The sequence below is a fragment of the Orycteropus afer genome, unplaced genomic scaffold (genome assembly GCF_000298275.1).
Source record: "Orycteropus afer afer isolate SDZICR_OR568_19922 unplaced genomic scaffold, OryAfe1.0 scaffold00040, whole genome shotgun sequence".
In the NCBI taxonomy this organism is placed as follows: Eukaryota; Metazoa; Chordata; class Mammalia; order Tubulidentata; family Orycteropodidae; genus Orycteropus; species Orycteropus afer.
The window spans coordinates 2,163,290-2,185,064 of record NW_006921627.1 but is presented as its reverse complement, the minus strand read 5'-3'; the positions used below and the strand labels follow the sequence as shown (position 1 = coordinate 2,185,064).

The 21,775-nt window shown below is 44.9% G+C and overlaps 1 protein-coding gene across 1 annotated transcript in view; it reads left to right on the top strand.

Annotated features, from left to right (window-relative positions):
- Positions 1 to 21,775, top strand: part of CACNA1C (calcium voltage-gated channel subunit alpha1 C) — an 806,686-nt gene that overhangs the window by 724,977 nt on the left and 59,934 nt on the right. The window contains exons 30-33 of the mRNA XM_007937025.2: positions 5,626 to 5,658; positions 8,902 to 9,030; positions 13,379 to 13,444; positions 14,956 to 15,047. Coding sequence (XP_007935216.1) covers positions 5,626 to 5,658; positions 8,902 to 9,030; positions 13,379 to 13,444; positions 14,956 to 15,047 — 320 coding nt within the window. The remainder of the gene's footprint in view (positions 1 to 5,625; positions 5,659 to 8,901; positions 9,031 to 13,378; positions 13,445 to 14,955; positions 15,048 to 21,775) is intronic.

Below are 21,775 nucleotides of genomic sequence, written 5' to 3'. Positions count from 1 at the left end.
TCACTGAGCAGCTAATAATATAGCTAGTCAGAGCAGTCAGCCTTCCACAATTTACACAAAAAGACGGGAAGAGCCAGGGAAAGGCACGAACCAGTAAACCGCCATCCTCTGAATATCTCCATCAGCCCCTTTTGGGGCCAAGGACACCCCCACAAGGGGTGTGTCTGGATGGGCATTCCAATTGTGTGCCTATAACTACAAAGATAGAAGAAAGGCCCTTCTCTTTGTGGCTAGAATTTTCACTTTGGAGAAGCAGATGAAAGTCATTGGGTTTCCAATGGGGGGTGAGGGGGTTCTGCTCTTTCTACCCCGTCTTTTGGTTTTACTTGTTTCCTGCTCTCTCCTATCTAGTCCTTTTGCCTCCCTCATAATTCCCCTTGTCTTCCTCCTCCCCAGACTCACTCCCATCTCTCCATTCACACCAGAACCCAAATGGGAATTCTACTTAAAAATTACTTTGGGCTACCTATATGTCCTTCATTTGCCTCTAGATCTGAAAGCCTAGATCAGCTACTTGACATCACAGTTGACTTGTGCGTATTTAAACTGCATACCTCTTAGCAAGTGCCTCTTTGTCAGCTTTAGAAGGCTTATGGTTTACAATGTGACTGACTTTGTACTACTTAAAATCTCTTTCCCTGCTGCCATCACCAAAGACTCTGAGGTTCAGCATCTCCTGATGCCTCCACATCTATAGGGCTACATTTTAGTCCTGGAGTGTACATTTCTCCTGGTTGAAAGAGGAGATAAAAGGATAATAAGGACCCTCTCCTTTAACATACACTTGCTGACTCCTGGCTATGAAGTCAGTGTCAAATGTCTCTAGAACCCTGCCATTCCAAGTTCTCTCAAGCCTGATAACTGTCCTCCCAACCTAGATCCACTTTGTCTCACCAACAAAACCCCGACTCCTCACTCTTCCACTGAACTATGACACTCAATAGATCAAGTTGAGGTGAGATTCAGGATAGTGGCAGCAAAGAAGCAGGGCTTGGGGCCTGGGGAGTTGCCAGTTGGACCCAGACCTTCTGGTTATTTGGAATGGAATTTATCTTAGATTTATCCCCTAAGTTCTAGACAAGTGATTTTCACACACACACACCAAAAAAAAAAAAAAAAAATCACAAAAATAAACACTAAAGCAAGGGGTCTGTAGCAGAGTAGCCAAAGATCCACATACTCCATGATATTGCATTGACCACTGTTCCAGAGGAACATGGAATTCAATGACAGTGTATCAGTGGCTACCATTGGGATTGGGCAACCCTATAGAACTGGGTTATTTGTGGCCCAACCAAAAGCCATCTTTCCCTGGAGGGAGTCAGAAGGTATTTTGTGCCTTTCAATATTTACATGTAAGGGAGGGTGCAGCAGTGGGTTATGATTCTTTCAGAATGCTCTCTGACCACCTGGCATCAAGAGAGTGTCCTGAAAGACAATTTGATTGGGTAGTCCAGACTAGATAATGATTACCCAGCCCCTAAATCCCTAGTAATCATGACCCTTCTGGCTATACTAAAATTAAACTTCCCATTTTTATATGGTTAAAAGCTATTTTTCCAAATACCTTCTAATTGTCCAGAGATGCAATGTAGGATAGCCACTGGGAGACACTCCACTGATTCTCACATTCATCCTCTTTGGAAAATGCCCTCTACCTCAAGAACCCTTCCTGTGCCAGGTATTCCCTGAGTTTCCTCCCTCAGCATGCTGAGTATGGCCTGGATAAAGTTGCCCAGTGAAAAGGAATAGTGAGCACATTCCAGAAATAAAGACTTCGCTTCATCCACTGAGAAGATACTTCTAACTTGACCCTGAACTTACTTCAGAAAGACAGTTTTTCCAGAGAATGTCTTTTATCCTCTGCCCAGTTGCCACTCCTATTGTCATTCCCAGTTAAACCAAACCAGTGTCATCTGCATAAATATATTGAAATAAGTAAATGAGTTCTCTTTTTATTTTCCCTTACCCCAATTTCAGATATGAGGTAATAACCTCATTTCCGTTTATACCAGTTTCATGAACAAATTAATTGTCCCAATATCTTGAAACCCTTGAAAATTACTAGATCATTAGAAAACAAAACTGAAATAATTGACTGCTCAAAAATTTACTCTGTACCTACCATTAGCGAAGATAGCACCATGTTAAAACTCAGCCAGAATGTACAGCCTAGGTGAAGCAGCCCTGTCGGCTCACTGTAGAAGGGGTATGTAGGAAGACTTTCCAGACTCATGGAACATAAGTCTTCGGCAAATTTTTACCACCCCTTTAGTAGCATAGTGCCTAAGGCATTTGACTGCTAGCCAGAAGGATAATGGTTCAAACCCACCAGCCACTCCTGGAAAGGAAGATGGGGCAGCCTACTTCCATAGTGATACCGCCTCGGAAACCCAAGGAGGGGTCGCTATGAGTCGGATCTGACTCGATAGCAGTGGGTTTGGTTTGGTTTTGGTGTTCCCCAGGAAGACCTTAGATGGAGGAATTATAAACTAACTTAAAAGAACAGGTAGCAAATCTGGGAAATGGCAAGAAAGTGATAGCATAAGTACTCCAGGCTAATGATTGATTCTGAATTTAGATCAAAAAGTAGAGCTGGGGCTAGATAGTTCCCCAAGCCATTGTGCTAGGTATTCAAGGGGGAAAAAAAAAAAAAACTCATTCCCTTTGAGTCGAATCCAACTCATAGCAACCCATCCTTGGGTTTCCGAGCCAGTATTACTATGGAAGTAGATTGCCCAATCTTCCTTCCTAAGGTATTCAGGAGAGAGTGGCAAACAACACACCCATGGCCTCTGGGATAAATGTACTTAGCTTGGGACCCAGAGATGTCCAACCCCAGTTGATCCAGTCTCCCCTCCTAGGAGATCAACAGGGGATTCCACTTAGAGTTGGGCAAGGGCCTCAAAGACTCACATGACTATGTGGGGTCCTTGGAGGGCTTCCAGTGCATCAGTAGAGTATGAGTTCTCTGGCAGCAAAGGTTGTGTCTTAGGTTTCTTCCAATTGTTCTCCTATGGAAATCACTCAGTGATTGTTTTCTTCACATTATTATTCAAATGATAGTTACCATTTACTCTGAATTAAATGATTTATTTTTGAGGCCGTGGATCTTGTAAACATAGTTCCACACATAAAAACAGGCTTGTGTGAGATTTTAATGAGCAATACTGACCCAGTAAATCAAAAGTACCCTCTGAACAGTATAGCTTAAGGCCAGAGGAAAACTTAGTCTGTGAGTCTTCCAATTCTACCATAGTGAGACTCTTTGGACAGCTATCATTACCTGGGCTGGGAAACCCATTGCAGGGATACCAGAAAGCCCCCACTCTCCCTCTGTCCACTGCCCTCATAACTGCTCCTGATTTCTTCTTGTTTCCTATTATACAGACATGTCGCAAGGAGTATTCAGTCAATACATGTTATTAAAGTAATACGATCAAGATAGTTAGAGTGGACTTAGACCTAAATTTTGAAGTAAAAGATGGTTTAAATTGTTGAGATCTTAAGTGAAAGCTGTAAGAAGCTAAAAAGCAGCAGCAGAAAAGGAAGTTAAGATGAATATTTGAAAATTGCAAATGAAGGGTTCAGAATGTTTAAGAGGTAAGATAAAGAGCTTAATTTTTCAAATGGCTATGGATTAGTTCAAGGTTCTTAAATGGCATAAATGGTTTGCATTCAACCGCTAACCTAAAGGTTGTAAGTTCAAACCCACCCATGGTACCACAGAAGAAAAGGCCTGGATGTCTGCTTCTGTAAAGATCACAGTTCAGAATACCCGTGGAGCAGTTCTACTCTGTAACATCATGGGGTCTCCATGAGTCTAAATTGACTCAACAGCAACTAATAGCAACAACAAGGGTTAATTCACCTGGACTAGGTGACTTGAGTGGGTTCTCTGAATTATCTCCATTTTGGTCCTATTTAGGATGAGGCCAACCCAGAAGACCTTCCAGCATTTGCCCAGGGTTCAGAGGAATAATGGACAGCTTTAGTGGTTTTCTGAGTGGATCCCAGGGGGAGCAGTGGCTAAAGCCTCCTGGGAACCCTGCCTAATACCCTGACATTTGAGTAGTGTAGATTTACCTCCCTAGGACTCTCATACTCCCCACCCCCCATAGAAGCCCTAGAAACACAGAACCCCTTACCCAGCAACACAGGAGTACAAGCATTGGCCAGCCTGGGAAGGAAGGAGGATACTTGAGGTCTATCTAGACTTGGCCATTATGGTAACCATCACACACCATTGGAAAGGGGTTTTGGAGATTTGACAAGAAATTGTGTATGTGTACGTGTGTGTATGTGTCTGTGTTTTATCTCAGCCTGCTGGCTAGATTCTTATGATGCCCCACACCCTCCAGGCAGGTGGCCTGAGCTGGCAGCTAGTAATCCTCATGAAGCGAAAACAGATCTGCTCTGTGGATGACCAAGAAGCACCCCTTTCCTTCCATTCCCTTTCCTCACCCTATATCTCCTCTATCACCATTCCCAAAAAAGGACATCCTCCCAGTTTGCTATGGGGAGAAAAAAAATTACTTAGCTGAGAAATCTGTTACCAAAGAAGTATTTTCAGTCTGCAAGAAAATGTCTAGTTGTGCACATTTCCATCCTTAAAAATACCCTTACATGTTTCCTTGTTGCACTTTAAAAACAGAAACACAAGAGCAACCATCTGAAAGTGGAGGGTAAAAGCAAGGCATAACCTTCTAGAAAGTGTCATCAGCTCAGATGGTCAAAATAAGTCAAGGGCTGAATTCTTTGTGCTTCAACCCAAAGAATAGGACATTACTATGGTTTTAGCCTCAAGTAATAAGGAAGAGAGTTAGCACTGGGGTACTCAGCTAAAGCCAATTTCCTCAGGTTTTACTCCAAAATGAGTTCAGCAGAAAGACCCATGAGAACATCTTCTTAGGGTGTTAAAATCCTAAATTGTGTGCATGACTTTTAAGGTTTAAAAAAAAAAAAAAATCCACACATTATTTCATGCCTGTGGCTAAGATCCTCCACACCTGTAGAATAATAGCTAAGAATGATGGGCTCCTACTTGAGCCTAATCCTTGAGCATTAGCCCTCTGCTGTGGAGGTGATTGAAGGCCATTTCTTCAGATCATCTGCAGTGATAGCTAGATTTCTGTCTTCCCTAAACCTAAGGGGCCATTGCCCTTGAGCTCCTTTACTTATATATGTGTGGGCAAGGATAAGCACTGAGCACGGACAATGCCTTTCCATTCTGTGGCACTGCCTGCAATAAGCTGAAGTGCAAGCCCTCAAAGGTTATCTTAAGCTACATGGTTAATTAAAAATTTTTAAATATGTCCATCCACAAAATCCAGAAGACCTCATCTACTCATCTATAATGTGTGTGAGTTACTTAATGGGTATGAGATGGTTACAGGTAGGAGAATGCCTTATGGGTCCTTGCTAGATGTGGGACCCTGCTATGCAGAGCTCACACCCATGAGGATGTCCTGGAACCTGCCAGGCCTACGCTTTTGTATTTCTTTCACTTGTTTCCTTTTGCCCTCTTCTGCCACTGTGTTGCTCCTGTGTTAGCCAAGACCTAGAATATCGGGCTTCTTCGTTGGAGACTCATTACAGCTTATCTCTATCTGCCTTTCTTTAAAGCCAGCTGAACATACCCAATGCTCTCCCTCTATGGTAAGACCAACCCGCCAGACCACGCTCCTAGCTTCTGTGACCTCCTCTAACACCCCCCACTCTTACCCGTCCCAATCCCAAGAGTCTCTCGGAGCCCAGCCTAGCTCCTGTTGCATGTAGCCACCATGTTTGTGATGTGCCTTGCCTGCCTGGTCTTTTGTGAGCTGTGAAAATGCTGTTTGTGTAATGGTGTTCTTTTACCTCCCTGAGCTTTCCTTTGGGTGATAATTCACTGCGATCCTGACTATCTAATGAGACACTGGGAGAGAATTGGACCCAAGGGTCATTTCCTGTTAAACACCCCAGGGACTTTACTAGCTAAAGTCTCTTACCTTAATCTGATGTAAGAAATTGGTAGAAAGCACCTGTGAGACCCATGGGAAGGGCCTCTAGGGACAGGAGGTAAGATAGAGACTATCTAGCTGGAGACCAGACAGACAGACAACTTCCTAATGATCTCAAGTGTCTATGTCTGTCGGCCCTCCTTTGCTCTGAGTGTAAGCCCACAGTGAAACTTGAAGCTGGGATTTGCTACTGGGGAGATGATAGAATTTCCAGTCACTCCAACCATGTTGCATTTAATTTCTCTAAATTCCTAAATTAAAACTAAAATTAGCCTGTACCCACTTCTCTGCAGTAGGCTAGAAGCAGAAAAAGGGACTAGATGGTTTGCCTGGGCCATTCCTGATGTAGAAGTCTATGATCTGCTTTGACTAGAGTGACAGAGATGCCAGTTGTGATGACCGTGGAGTCTCCTTGGAATGCTTCCTTCAAAAGGCTTCTTCCAGTCACATGCTTCAAAACTGGGCCACATGTGGGTTTATAAAAGGACCAGTGGATTGATTCCCTGAGCCCCCAGAATCAGCAGACCGGGGACAAGATTGAGTCCGTTGGTGATGTTCCCCAAAGCAGCCATCCCAGCCATGTTGAAAGGCAGCCAAAGGAAAGGCTGAATTCTGGAATATTCTGTCACTCTTCACAGGATCAGCCATTTGGACCTGCTTCTTTATTACATTGTCATTCAGTTTATTAGAGGAAATGGTCATGTCCAAATGGAAATGTGTTTATTCTCTTTCTAGAGCAGCATCAGGAAACTGCTGAAAACAGGGAGGGTTCTGAACACCAGAGTGGAATTGAAACGGCTTTAGTTTTTTGTTTCTTTTTTTTTTTTACTCATCAGATCCAGATGCCCCTGTGGCACCAACTTCTCAAACTCTTGACACTCACAGCTGAAGTTCCCGCTTAAGCTTGTTCTTTCTTGTTTTCTCTCCTTTCCCAAACATGGTGGAACTGACAGCTGAGTTATAAAACCCTAAGCCTCCTCTGCATACTCCACTGGGGGAACACAACCTCCTTTCAAGGAGAGAAAATAGAATTTCAAGCAGATACACAGGTGCTAGAAACGCAGAGATTAAGGGCATCAAAGGCTTCAAAATACACAGGCAGCGCAGGCCCAAGGGTAGGGCAACAAGCGCTGCCTGAAGCTCCCTGCCTGGCCCCTCCAGCAGCCCACTTGGCAGGCCCCAAACACTCAGAAGTCTGTCCCCTACCCTGAGGAAAGTAGGAGCTGTAGGAGGAGCTGCGGCAGCTCTGGTTTTGAAACAGAAGAAATTCTTTGACTCTTCTGTCTAGACAACCTGAAGACTGAAAGAGACTGTTTGGGCCTGGTTTCTGTGCAGCCTCCCGGCATGGAGGGTGGGCATGCTGGGTGTGGGGGCTGCCTCTGCATTTTTCTGCCCCTTGTGGGCCACCTGTTCTAAAGAGGAATGACAAGAGTAGCCTCTGACACATCCAGCCACATCAGTGGTGGTCACAACAGCCACAGGGTTCAAGTAGGAAGGCCTGTGGGAGCCCACAGGGGCTTTGGCACCCATGGCATCCTCAGGGGCTGCCAATGAGCTATGGGTATTGCCAGAAAGAATTTGACTCAGACGTAATTAACATCAAAGCAAGAGGAGAAGTAAAGAGAGTGAGAGGAGAGGGAAGGGCTAAATCAGGATCCCCGTGACAACCTTGACTCTCTTTCTGCCTGAGGGATGCTTAAGATGGGGCCAGTAACAGGAAACTCAAAGGGTCCATTCTCTCCTGGTGCTGACAGTGGGAGAGACTGGGGCAGGGCAGGGTGAGCTGCACTAGTTATGGGGGAGGAGTATCACCTGCCTAGCCAGGTGTGACAGGAGGAGAGGCTCAGTTCTAGAGGCAGAAGATGACAGGGGCAGTCTCTTCTGCCTCCTGAGCCTTGGTCAGGGAAGTGTCCAAGCCCCCTGGCTCCCCTGGGTCCAACCAACTGAAAGCGAGTCTTTGGCCAACAGACCCCCAGCAGCCTGGACATTGGATTCCCACCCAAGCTTGCCTCAGCCAACCTCATTTCTATTTCCCTCTACCCCTTCCCTCCAGGGCTCCACTCAGGGAGATGACCAGCCCTGAGCAGAGCCCCTTGGTCCTCACATACCAGGGCCAGGAGTTGTCCAGGGGTCACTCTAAGTGATGGTTTCCCCCTCCTGCCAAGGTCTTGTGCAGCCTGGAGAGGGTTGGGGCTTCCTCAGGGAAAGGAAGGCAAGGGCTGCAAACCCTTCCCACAAGGGCAGTATAGGGCAGGGACCACAAGAGGTAAGGGGATGACACAAAGAAGGGCTGGAGCCTCGAACAGCCAGGGCACAAGGTCCCCCTAGTAGGCAGCCAATGTGGACCCCTTGAGCTCTTGATCTACCTTGTCTACCAGAACCGCCAGTGAAGTCATCCCCGGTTGCAGCTATGGAGGGCCACCTACTTGTCCAGCCTCCTGGCAGAAAGCCAGACTGCACTCAGCTCAGAAGCTCCAGTGAAGCCAGGCAGAGGAGGAACTAGGCTGCCACCTCAGCATCGGGCTGCTTGCACAGAGGGCAGCTGGCTCTGGGCTTAGAAGATTTCAAAAGATGGAAGTTACTTTGGAATCTTCCGTGGCTCCATCCAGGGGGTTAAGGACTAGGAAGGAAGGGGACAAAGGGAAAATAGGAAAACAGGGCCATGGGTTTATAGCTTGGCTCTGTAGAGACCATGGGGCTGGGTTTTTATTCAGAAGAGATGGACAGCCGACTTCCCGTGTGTGGGCCAGCGGAAGAAGACTAGTGCAGCTCACTCCACCCTAACCTGCCCCCTCCCCAACCAAGGGCTGTGTTTCTCAGAGCAGGGCCCACCCCATTCTTGTCCTACCCCTCTCTGTTGCTGTGTTAACTACCACCTCCTATTGCCAATGGATTCCAGAACGCAGAGGAGAACTCTCGCATCTCCATCACCTTCTTCCGCCTCTTCCGGGTCATGCGCCTGGTCAAGCTGTTGAGCCGTGGCGAGGGCATCCGGACCTTGCTGTGGACCTTCATCAAGTCCTTCCAGGTAGCTGGCGCCACCTCCCCACCCTAAGCACAGCCTGAAGGGGGAGACCCTCCCTGCCTCTTGGGAATGAGGGATGAACAAGGGGCTTCAGCACAGCCCCCACTGGGAGCTCCTAAACCATGTGTCACCCTATGGGATGCAACACAATGAGGGAATGGACTCCACTCCAGGATTCAGACAATCTGGGGCCAGTCTGTTACTCTGACCACTTACTAGCTGTGTGATATCAACTGTGCCTCTTTGGGTCCTGCTTTCCTCATTTCTAAAATGAGAGGGTAGGACCAGCTGTGTGGTTTTCAAAAGCGTGTTCCTGAGTCAGAGCAGGGAAGGGGGAGAGTTGAGGTAGAGGCAGAAATGGTTCTGTTCTCTTTTCTCATTTACGTTTTTCTCTGCAACCTCTTACTGGACAAAGGGATTTTGTGGGATGGAATGCACTTGGAAATCATGGAGAATTACTCTCCCTGCTAAGCTCATAACTTCTATGGCCCTTCCAATTCCAGCTGCCTTAGCATCTGCTGTCATCTTCCTCCAGTTGGTATTTCAGCCATGTCCACAGTCTGTACCTGTTTGTACATTTTCCCATGCTCTCAGAGACCCTGGTGTAGAGGCACAAGGTTGGCCTAACTGCATAATTAATTCTCTTTTCTCAGCCACAGTTTTCCATCTGTAGAAGCAAACTAATTATTGCCCCTGGCCAGCTCTGAGGAGCGTTAATGTAAGTCTGAAGTTGAAAAGCTGCAGAGCTCTATTGGCTCACTTGGATTCCTCGAAGATAAGTGGTGTAACCAAAAAACCCCCAAACCTGTTGCTGTCAATTTGATTCTGACTCATAATGACCCCATAGGACAGAGTAGAACTGCCCCCATACGATTTTTAAAGCTGTAAATCTTTACAGAAGCAGACTGTCACATCTTTCTCCCACAGAGCAGCTGGTGGGTTCAAACCGCTGACCTTTTGGTTAGCAGCCAAGAGATTAACCACTGTGCCACCAAGGCTGGAAAAACCCCAACTAGACTGACTGCCATCAAGTCGATTCTGACTCATAGTGACCCTATGGGTCAGATAGAACTGCCCTGTAGGATACAGGCTGTAAATCTTTTCAGAAGTAGAATGCCACATCTTTTGCCTAAAGAGCAGTTAGTGGGTTCAAACCGTAGACCTTTTGGTTGGCAGCTAGGTACTTAACCATTGCACCACCAATGTTGAAGAAACTTCTAAATATGATTTCTAGCTTCCTGGCCGATGCTAAGGGCAGGCATCTCTCCTCCCATGCAAGTACCACTTTCAGACTTCCTGAGACAAAGATACTCTCCAGCACTGAAGAATGACATTCTGTGTCCTCTGCCCTGGTCAGGCCAGGCTAGGGATGTTCTCTGGTCCATGTGTGTCCATAGCTATAGTTGCAGCCATAGGAAAAGGGCTCTGCCGGGCCTAGGACACCTGCCTGCTTCAGAGTTCCATCCCAAAGGCACGTCCCTCCATGCAGCCACCTGCCCTGGGACTTTGAATGTTTATTGGACCAGCCACCAAGAGTTCTGGGTTCTAGTCCAGCCTTTCCTCAATGCCTTACCTAGCTGCGTTCCCTGTAACTCTACAACCAGTCCCCAGACCAGGCACAACCAACTTCTGACCTAATGGTGAGCTGAGGCCCTAAACGTGGTCTTTGACCTTTCAGAATGTTTGGCTCCCATGTTCTGTCTGCTTCTCCCTGCTCTGAGCCCTCCAGAATCCCCTCCTTTGAGGCTTCCATCCATGGTTCACTTTCAGTGAGAAAGGGCAGTGGTACAGTGTTATTCCCACCACACTGCCTGTCCTCCATGACTTTTCCCACTCCTAGAGAGGAAGAGACTCTCCCATGAGTCCCTTCTTGGGAGTTTTGTTCTCTGTGCAGGTGGTAGGTGCTGCAAGTAGATGGAAGATGCCTCCCACACCCTCAAGGAGCTTACAATTTAAGTAAATGATCAGGATACACAGACATACAAAACCACATGAATTCCTCCCCTCCCAAGAATCCATATGACAAAAGATTAAAAACATGCAAATATGTACATGGTTGTATCAAAGGAAATAAATACCAACCTAATTTCAGAAGAAAGAAGATGGAAATGTGTTTGCCACACATCCTCATGCCTCATCAACACACACACATACAATTTTGCCCCCTGAGAGGAGCCAGTGAGCCCAGAAGTCCTCCCTCCTCAGCCAGCATGATATGGATGGGGGTTTGGGGAGGTCAAAGGACCTCCCTCGCTCACCTCATCCCTCTTCCAATCACAAGCCCTTATACTGACTCTGGCCAGGGTTTGCACATCCTCAGAGAAGAAAAGGCCCAGGAGACTTGTGAGAAACAGCCATGCCTCCCTGAGAAGCAGCCTGTCTCTCCCACCCTAGTGTCTTGTGTCCAGGATGGTGGTGCCTCCCAGTCCCCCTCACTGGAGCCCATTTATCCTGGAGGAGTGGATATTACAGGGCTCTACAAGCCCATTGTGCACCCTCCTCACCCCACCTCCATGTTCATTCCATCATTTATGAGACTTGTCATCCCTCTACCAGCCCTGCTTGCCTTCCCTGGGGCCTCTTGCCTATGCCTGGCTCAGCCCCAAGGGCTCTCAGGGGAGCCTGAAACCATCGGCTCTCTCGTGGGAACAGAACCCAGAACCCCAGGGCTCTGAGGGAAAACACAGGCCCCCAACATAACCCATCACCAGTGATGACTGGGAGGAATTCTCTTCAGTTTGGGCCAGGAGTTCCAACCTGACTGAAAAAGCTGCACTGTGATCTAACAGTGCCACCTAGTGGTATTAGGAGGTTCGCAAAACGTTTTCTGAGAACAGAAGCTCTGCTCTCTTTCATCCAAGGCCCTCAATTCCATAAATAGCAGAATACCCATGATCCCTAGGAGTTCTGGTAGCATAGTGCCTAAGGCACTTGACTGCTAACCAGAAGGCTGGCGGTTCAAACCCACCAGCCACTCCTCGGAAGGAAGATGGGGCAATCTACTTCCGTAGTGATACTGCCTTGGAAACCCAAGGAGTCCAACTCGATGGCAAATAACAACAACCCATGATCCCTCTCTCCAGGAGCAGTGGTGGAGGCTCTGGAAAACTAACTTGTTCAAGCTGCCCAACAGGTAACAGTGAATAAAATGTATGGAAACCAACTGTACAAGGCACTGCACTGAGTACTTTGTATGCTTTATTTAAATCATTTAATCTTCACAATCCCCCAGAAGGTAGTTATTATTTTTCTCATTTTTCAGATGAGGAAACAGAGATTAAGTTATGTGCCCAAGCTCCCACAACTAGAAAGGGGCAGAAATTGGATTTGAACCCATGATCTTTCACGTTTTTCCTTATTGAATGTTTTTAATACTATTATAATACTTGCTCATTACAACGAGTGAAAACAACGTAAAGCTGTTTAAGGAAGGGGGGGTAGGTAACCTGTCTCCAACCCACTCCTCCCAGAGGTAAGCACTATTAACTTCGTATATATTCTTCTGTCTCTCCTGGCTTAGACAGATACACTGTCAAAAACCTAAATGCACAAACACTAAAAATTAGTGTACCAGAATATGTTTGTTGTGAATAGATTTGATTTGAGCAGCATCAACCAGAACTTACCAGGAAGGCTCTCAGAAGAGGGGATAGGAAAATGGGTTGTGTAGGTCATTGTCATGTCAATTTCTCAGGGGATGGCATCAGAACATGTGCAGGGTTAGAGGGTGGGTTGGTTGGAGAGTCAGTAAGGACATGCCATGCGTTTCCCAGTCAGACCCTGGGGTTCTCGCTCCTCAGAACTAGCCACACATAGATAATTGTCTAAGAGAGCCCAGTGCCTAAAGCAAAATGGTATCTGCTAGGCTGCTTACATGGCTGTTGGTTGACTTGAAGGTGACTTTAGGAATACAGTGCCTTAAAGGTTCAAAAGGACATCTAGGGGCAGATGGCCTTAGTGGGTCATCCCAACCATAGATCCAGAAATCTGGATTCTAAGAGAATAAAAACTTTCTCAGTATACTAGTAGTCAAAGGAATTTTGCTCATTCTTGTTGCTCCTGAAGTGGTATCACATTACATCTATTACTCTTCAGCCTGCTTTTCCCAGCACACCACTGTTGCTGGGAAAATGGATGTAACCAAGCTAGCATGAGAAATTAGTGCTCATTTCTCAGAACCCTCCCCACATGCCCAGGAATTCTGTGGAGGTTCTTGGAAATCTCTCCCCACTCCCAGAAAGCCAGGTGGCTGCAGAGAAGGAAGACGAGGCACTCCTTGGGAAGGAACCCCACTCCAGGAGCCAGCCTTTTCCTCCCATGGCCTCATGGCCGCCTCTGTGCTTCCTTCCAGGCCCTGCCCTATGTGGCTCTCTTGATAGTGATGCTGTTCTTCATCTACGCAGTGATTGGAATGCAGGTAGGAAGAGCTTTCCTGTCACTCACTGCTCCTTTGCCTTGTACTTGTCTCTTCCCAGTTCCCTGCTGCCCTCTTCTCCTAGCTCTTACCCCTGCTTGTCCCTCTCTCCTTCCCCCTCCTCTACCTTTTGAGGCCAAAACTCAAAAAAATGGAACTTCCTCCAACATGGATGCCTTGAAGGAGGCAGAGTGAATGACCAAATGCAGAACTTGTGAGCTCAAGAGCACCTCTCCTCATGGCCTCAGGCCTGGGTTCTGCTCCTAAAAGAGGAAACACTCCCAAATTATGCACTGGGCCTCAGGAGAGTCACCTCCTGAGGAACTGTGCAACAGTACGTCTGAAAAGCATCCTCATCTGTCTAGGCCCCCAGATGGGCCCGAGAACTACTCCCAACCCAGTGTTGTTCAGGAAAAGCTTAGGATGGAGAATAAGGAAAGGATGAATGAGGGAAGGAAAAGTGAAGATGGGAGAAAGGGAGAAGAAAAGGATGGGAAGGGCAAAGAGAAAAGGTGAAGAGAAAGAAGTAAGGAAAGGAGGAGAGGGGAAAGAAGGAAGGAAAACTCTGTTCCCATCAAACACACAGCAGTCTCCTGGCCTTGCCTTCCTGAGCCCATGCACCTTCTCCTACGAAAGCCCAAAGCTCTCCCACCTTTCTTCATGGCTCCAGCTAAGCTCTGCATGGAAGAACACCCAACCCAACACTCCATACTAGAAGGGAGCGTTCCCTGTGTGCTCCATTGCAGAAAGACCCAAAGGTTCACAGGGCAAAGCCCTTTGAGAGTAAAAGAGCTACCTAGATACCTGATAGAGGGGGAAGTTTCTAAGTTCAATCTAGCTTTAGAAGGCCGGGTGGGAAAAGGAAACCTCTGATTTCAGAGATGAAAGTACAGGATTTCTCATTCTATCCAAACCAGACTCACTGCCTTCAAGTCGATTCCAACTCATAAAGACTCCCATTGGGTTTCCAAAGCTGTAGATCTTTGTGGAAGCAGACTGCCTCATCTTTCTTCTGCAGAATGGCTAGTGGTTCAAACCGCCAACCTTCTAGTTACCAGCCAAATGCTTTAACCACTACACCACAAGAACTCCATTCTCATTCTGTATCACTCCAAAATTCAATAACTAAATTTGGAAGTGTTCTTGGGATGCAGAGTTAAAATGGCAAAGAAAAGAATGTCCGCGAGTCCTTCTTATTGGTCAGACACCCAGTCTGTGTACATCCGCTCTCAGATCCCCACTCCACTGTGCCACAGGGAGTTTTTCTGAAGACCCATAAGACTCTTCTTGTGCTTTTCTGTTGTGGAGAATTGGAGACCAGACAGGGTAGCCAGTGCCTGTCCCCACATAACACTGCCAGGTGGCCTTGCATCGAGTGACTTTATCCAACTTATGCACAGGCCATCCTGCTCCAGGGTCAGCTCTGACTTCTGAAGAGACCATTGAATAGTGGGTGGTAATGGAGACTTTTCTGTCCATGACTCACCAAAAGCCCTATTCCCTCTCTCTCCTAGGTGTTTGGAAAAATTGCTCTGAATGACACCACAGAGATCAACCGGAACAACAACTTTCAGACCTTTCCTCAAGCTGTGCTGCTCCTCTTCAGGTGGGTCTCTGAGGACACAGGTGCACATATATACCTGTATGTAGTACAGATCTAGACCTGGAGTGAGAGGGTGCTCTCTCCAGGGAGTGGGGAGGGAGAGAACTGGTACTATATCTCTTTCCTCTGACTAGGGGGCTGAGAGTTTCATTATTACTTATATTAACTTTCTGTTGAGCAACCCATTGGGCACTGGCGTAACTGCTGATAACCCTCCAAAACCATGAGGGGAGTAAAAGTAAAGTACTGAACACACCCTTGTTAGGAAACTGAACAGGGTCGAATCAGTGGCATCATGGGGCGGGGGGGGTTTGCAGACCATATCCCCTGACACTGTCAGAGAGGGTAACACCACAATGACCCCAGAATCTGTACCACAAGAGGAGGGGCCGTCAAGGCAGTGGCATCACTAGAGTTTCTATCACATGACACCCAGTGCAGTAACTCACCACCTCCTCCCTTCACCCACCAGTCAGGATGCAGGTGGGCCATGGCAACCACCTTTGGGCAGAGAGGAGAGGGTATATTCCTTGGCCAGTGGGAGAGGGGAGGAGCTGTGAGGAGCCACGGGGGGCCTAGCTGGGAGAGGCAGGGCCACATAGTGTAGCACTCGGCCCAGTGTTGGGGGTGGGGTGGGGCTAGGCCACTCTGCCCACAGGGGCAGGGGTTTCACCAGCTGGCCTTGCCCGTGGGTGGCAGGGACACCTGGGTAACATCATCCCTAGTGAAATCACTTGCTCAAATCCAAGCCTGTAACATAATTGCTTTGTGACCTTGAAAAGCTGACTTTTCTGTGCCTCTTTTTCTTCGTAAAATAAGTATAGGTATTGATCACCTAGTGTGCCTGTGCTATTTGCTGTGTTGGGTGGGTATATTCACGTGTACTTGGTTTCATCCTCATTTTTAAACCAAGAGGTCTGAGCCTGGAGAGCTTGGCAAAGGTACGTTCAAGCCTCCATGCTTTATGGAGGGCCCCTGCCTCCACATCAGCTGGGGAAAGACATACTTCTCAGGCCTGCCCTGCTTCCCCTTTCCTATCTGACTATAGCAGTGCGCCTTGGTCTGCCTCTGGCTTCTATTCACTTTCCTACTCATCACAGCCTAGAACTCTAGGACCACTGAGTCGAGGGCTGGTAGATGACAACTGTTTATGCTAGCCCTGGACCAGATGCTTTCTGAAGTCCATTCTGGCTTCTATGTTCTACATATACTGGGTATTTTTCCATTCCCTGAAGCCCCTTCCAGAGGGTCCAGGGGCCTTCTCTTCTCAGACAGCCCCACCTTCACTGTATGGGGCTGTCTGATAAGAGTGGGGCTTCACCTTCACTCTTTCCCCACACCCAAGTCCAACCCATTATTGTTCAAAATGTATCTAAATAGTGAGCTTCCTAAATATCAGTGTGACATCACCACCTCCTTCACATCATAAGCTCTCAGAAGTTAAGGGCCATTGCAACCTGCTACATAACAACACTTTGGCACAATTAAATATGGGATTTGGACACAGCAAAATTAGCACATGGGTCTATCTTCCCTCCTTTCCTAAAGTGTTTGATAACAGAAAATATATTTTAAAAGAATAAATCTATAACAATAATACAAGAAGAAAACAAACTCACTGCCAAGTCGAGTCAGATCCAACTCATAGTGACCCCTCCTTGGGTTTCCGAGGTGGTATCGCTGCGGAAGTAGATTGCCCAGTCTTCCTTCCAAGGAGTGGCTGGTGGGTTTGAACCACCAGCCTTCTGGTTAGCAGTCAAATGTCTCATACACTACGTCACCAGAGCTCCTATAACAATAGTAGAGGGAAGAAAACATGAAAGAATGCCATATTGAAAAATAATAATAATAATAGAAAACATGGCCATCTAGTCAATTCTGACTCTTAGTGACCCTACAGGACAGAGTAGAAGTGCCCCATAAGGTTTCCAAGGCTGTAAATCATTATGGAAGCAGACTGCCTCATCTTTCTTCTGTGGAGTGGCTGGTGGGTTCAAACCACTGACCTTTCAGTTAGTGGCCAAGCACTTAACCACCGCATTCCCAAAGCTCCTCAAGAGTGCTATAGGTAAACCAAAAATGTTGAGGAATTCCTAAATGGAAGAAAGCAGATGGGATTCAACTGATAAACAAAATCTGAGAAAAGTATACCCCTAAACAAGGTAAGAAATGAGAGTGATTCTGGGGGTTGTCTGAGCTCAAAACCAACAAAGCCAAAGCCCAGGAGAGGTCTGGGGTCACAGCCAAGAAGATTCCCAGGGACTTGCATTTGAAGAGCATTTTCTACTTCTCAGAAGCTGAGAGCAGCAGAATTGCCCTTCAGGCTGGACGTCGGGATCTGAGAGGCAGAACAGTACCCCTCAGAGTGGGCTCTTGGGGAATTCCACCCTGGAAAAGAAGCTTCCTACCCACCCCACATGGTAGCACATCCTGTTTTTCTTTCCACATATCCCCAGAGAGGTTCTTCTAATGGGAAACTTATCTGCAGGGATGGGAACTAGGGCTCTCAGTCACAAAGAAACAGCAATGGCCCCGAATATTCTAGGAAAACCAATCCCAAGACATAGAGCCATCACCAACTAACAGACAGAGGAACACCTGAGGAGGGAAAAGAATGACTAGAACTAAAGGACTTGAAAATAAAGATAATTCATAGCATTAGGGAGATTAGAGAGATTATCACATCTGTTAAATTGGCAAAGAAAAAAGAACAGGGCATAATGGAAAAGGACAAGTTAGAATTTAGAAAAGAAAGTGTGAGGTTAAAATAAAAAACTTGGAAAGGTAGATGAGCTGTAGCACAAAATGGACATAGCTAAAGAATGGATTCATTAATGAGCTGAAAGATCAAGCCAGGGGAGTCTCTGTGTGCAGCCAAAATGACAAAGAGATTGAAAATATGAAATAAAAATTAGGATATGGAGGATAGAGCCAGAAAATCCCATCTGTCTAATAGAAACTCCAGACAAAAGGAACAGAAGGAATGGAGAAGATGAAATCGAAGAATAAAGAAAATTTCCAATAAAGACATGAGCTTTCAGACTGAAGTGACCTACTGAGTGCAGAACAGATTAATCAAGAAATACCCTTAACTGGGCACATTATGATAAATTTTTAGAATACCAAGAATAAAGAAAATATCCTAAAAGCTTCCAAAGAGGAAAAATTGAATTACTTTCAAAAGTGTAAGAGTCATTTGGGATTAGATTTCTCATCAGCAAAAGTGCATACTAAAAGACAATTAAATATACTTTCAAAATTATGAGGAAAACGTATTTTTAACCTAGACTCCTAAATGCAGCCTAATCAGCATTCAAGTAAGAAAACAGACATTTCCAGAAATGTAAGAACCCAGAAAGTTTATCCCCTATAAACCTTTTCTAAAACAATTACACAAGGAGGAACTTCCACAGAATGGAAAATAAATCTAAGCCCTAGAATATGCAGAGTAATGGCATGAGCAAAGTTGAGAGTTATGAGTTACATACAAATAAATGACAGAGTTTATATTAAGTCTAAATAATTATTAAGGAAAAATGTCCCAAACCTTAACAATAATTTGGAAGGAAAATCTCATGATATCTCAACAAAATAGGAAGTGAGATGGTAGAAGAATGAGAAACATGAATGCATACTAAGATTCTTCTCTTCTTTGGGAAGGGAAAACAAAACCAAACTCACTATCATTGAGTCAATTCTGACTGATAGTGACCCACTGAAGGTTATAAATCTTTACAGAAGCAGACTGCCTCATCTTTCTTCCAGGGAATGGCCAGTAGGTTCAAACCACCAACCTCTTGGTTAGTAGCCAAATGCTTTAATCACTATACCACCAGAGCTTCTTTGTTTGGAAGAGGAAATGGATATGGTTAAACTTTATATGTAGCTAGGGGAAAAGTATGTATAGTTGGATATGTTAAATATTTTAAGGTCCATCACTAGAAAAATAGAAATGCAATGTGTGCATTTCAGACAACTAGAAACAAAAAGAAAATGTAGTAATCCAACAAAAGAAAGGAAAAGAAAACCAACAACAACAAAGCATGGATACTAAACATAAAGATGGCAAGAATAAAAATAAATATGTTAATAATCATTAAAGAAAATTAAATGAGGTAAAATCCTGAATTAACAAATACAACTTTACAATTTCTAGTAATAGTGTTAAAAAAAAACTGGTAAGGTTAATTTCAACATCTTACTTAACCTAATACATCCAAATTATTGTTGTTTTAACATAGTCAATTTAAAATTATTGAGATATCTTGCAAAAAAAATTCTGTATTAAAAGACAGAAAGTCGCAAAAAAAAAAAAAAGAAAGAAAGAAAGAAAGAAACTATGAAGTTAACTTCTTAAAAAATCTAGCTCTAGGTTGTTTTTTGTTGTTGTTGTTGTTATGTGCTGTCGAGTTGGCCCTGACTCATAGCGACCCCTCCTTAGGTTTCCGAGGCAGTATCACTACGGAAGTAGATTGCCCCATCTTCCTTCCGAGGAGTGGCTGGTGGGTTTGAACAACCAGCCTTCTGGTTAGCAGTCAAGTGCCTTAGGCACTACGCTACCAGAGCTCCATCCAACTCACTGCCATCAAGTCAATTCCAACTCATAGTGACCCTGTAGGGTAGACTAAAACTGCCTCATAGGGTTTCCAAAGCTGTAAATCTTTACAGAAGAAAACCATTTCATGTTTCTCCCACAAAGTCGCTGATAGGTTCAAACTCCTGACGTTTTGGTTAGCAGCTGAATGCTTTAACCACTGTACCACCAGAGCTCTTTAGATTGTTTATAACAGATACAGTGAAACAAAATGACCTAAAGAGAATGAAAATAAAGAGATGAAAAAAGATATACAAAACAAATACTACCAGGAAAAAAAAAAAAAAAGTGTAGACATACTAACATCTGAAGCAATAGAATTCCAGGTGAAAGGCATTAAAAAAGACAAAGAAGAATATTTGTTGTGGATAGAGATATAACCCATCAAGAATATATATACAATCACAAGATTGTAGTCACTTCTTGGCCACAGCCAGCTACCTAGAGGGAGTGAGTAGTTGGACCTGTGGGCTCAGAACCATAGTCACAGGGGACATCAAGCTCAACTGCCATAACATACTACACAAAAACATTGTTCCACATCCTACTTTGGCGAGTAGAGACTGGGATCTTAAAAGCTTGCAAGCGGCCATCTAGATGCAATGATGGGTCTCTCCTTGTCCAGAGCAAAGAAGAATGAAGGAAATCAATGATGCATGGAAACAATTAGTCCAAGCGACTGGAGACACCATGCAATTCTCGGCCTATATGACTATGAGACCAGAAGAACTAGATGGTGCCCAGTTACCATTGTCAACCACTTGGAGGAGGATCTTTGTAGGAGATCCTGGATAGAGAGGGAGAAAAATGTGGAACAAAACTCAAAATCATTTAAAAAAAAAAAAGGGAGGGGGGGACCAGGTTTGCTGGTCAGATAGAGCCTGGTGGAACCACTGAGACTATGGCCCCTAGCTGCCCTTCAGGTCTGGAATTGAACCCCCAGTGATAAAGAATAATGATGAATCTCACAACATGGATGAATCCAGAAAATATGCTAAGTGAAATAGTCAATCACATAATGGCATGAAACAAAATGTGTATAAATTCTTGAATGGAAAACTGATTTGCTCTGTAAACCTTCACCCAAAGCACAATAAAAAGTTTAAAAATAATAACATTTAAGTCTGAAAGATTTCAAGCATACATGAAAATACATAATAATATAATAGGTACACATGAACTTAACTACCCAACTACAGCAAATGTTAACAGTTTGCCATGTATGCTTCAGATATTGTTTTAAGGAATAAATTATCACAGAAATTGTTTAAAAAATCAATCACAAAAGGACAAATATTGTATGAGACCCCTACTATTATAAAAAGTCAAGAATAGGATCACAATAGGAGATCCTGAATAGAGTGAGAGAAAAATGTAGAACAAAACTCAAAATAATAACAATAATAAATAATAAAACCAGGGTTACTGGTCTGATAGAGACTTGTAGAACCCATCAAATGAGCAGCATTTACCCAGGGATAAAGCATAGAAGGCAGAAGTAGTTAGGAAAGAACAAATGGAAATAGTAAACACAAGAAGGAAATGGGAAGATGTGCCGTTACATTGTGGAGACTGCATTCAGTGACACCAAACAAAACATGTATGAATGGAAAAACAATTTACTTTGTAAACTTTCACTCAAATCACAATAAAAAGTTAAAAAATATATATACACAGAAAGAAGCATTCTTTGATGGTTACCAGGAATAGGAGGAGAAAGGAGAAAGAATCACTAACTAGATAGTAACCAAACCAAAAAACCAAATTCACTGCCATCAGTTCAGCTCATAGCGATCCCTCCTTGGGTTTCCGAGGCAGTATCTCTATGGAAGTAGATTGCCCAATCACAAGTGTTAATTATGGTGAAGGGAAAGGCAATACACAATATGGGAGAAATCAGCACAACATGACCAAGGTAAAGGAAGACAGTGAAAGGTACACAAGAATAAAGGGCACAACGATGGGTCTCTCTTCATCAAGAGCAAACAAGAAAGAAGAAAACCAAAATTAATGGAAACAATCAGTCCTCGTGACTGGTACACCATACGATTTGCAACCTATACAACTATGAGACCAGAAGAACTAGATGGTGTCCGGCTACCACTGTCATCCACTGGAAGGGATGTAGGAGATCCTG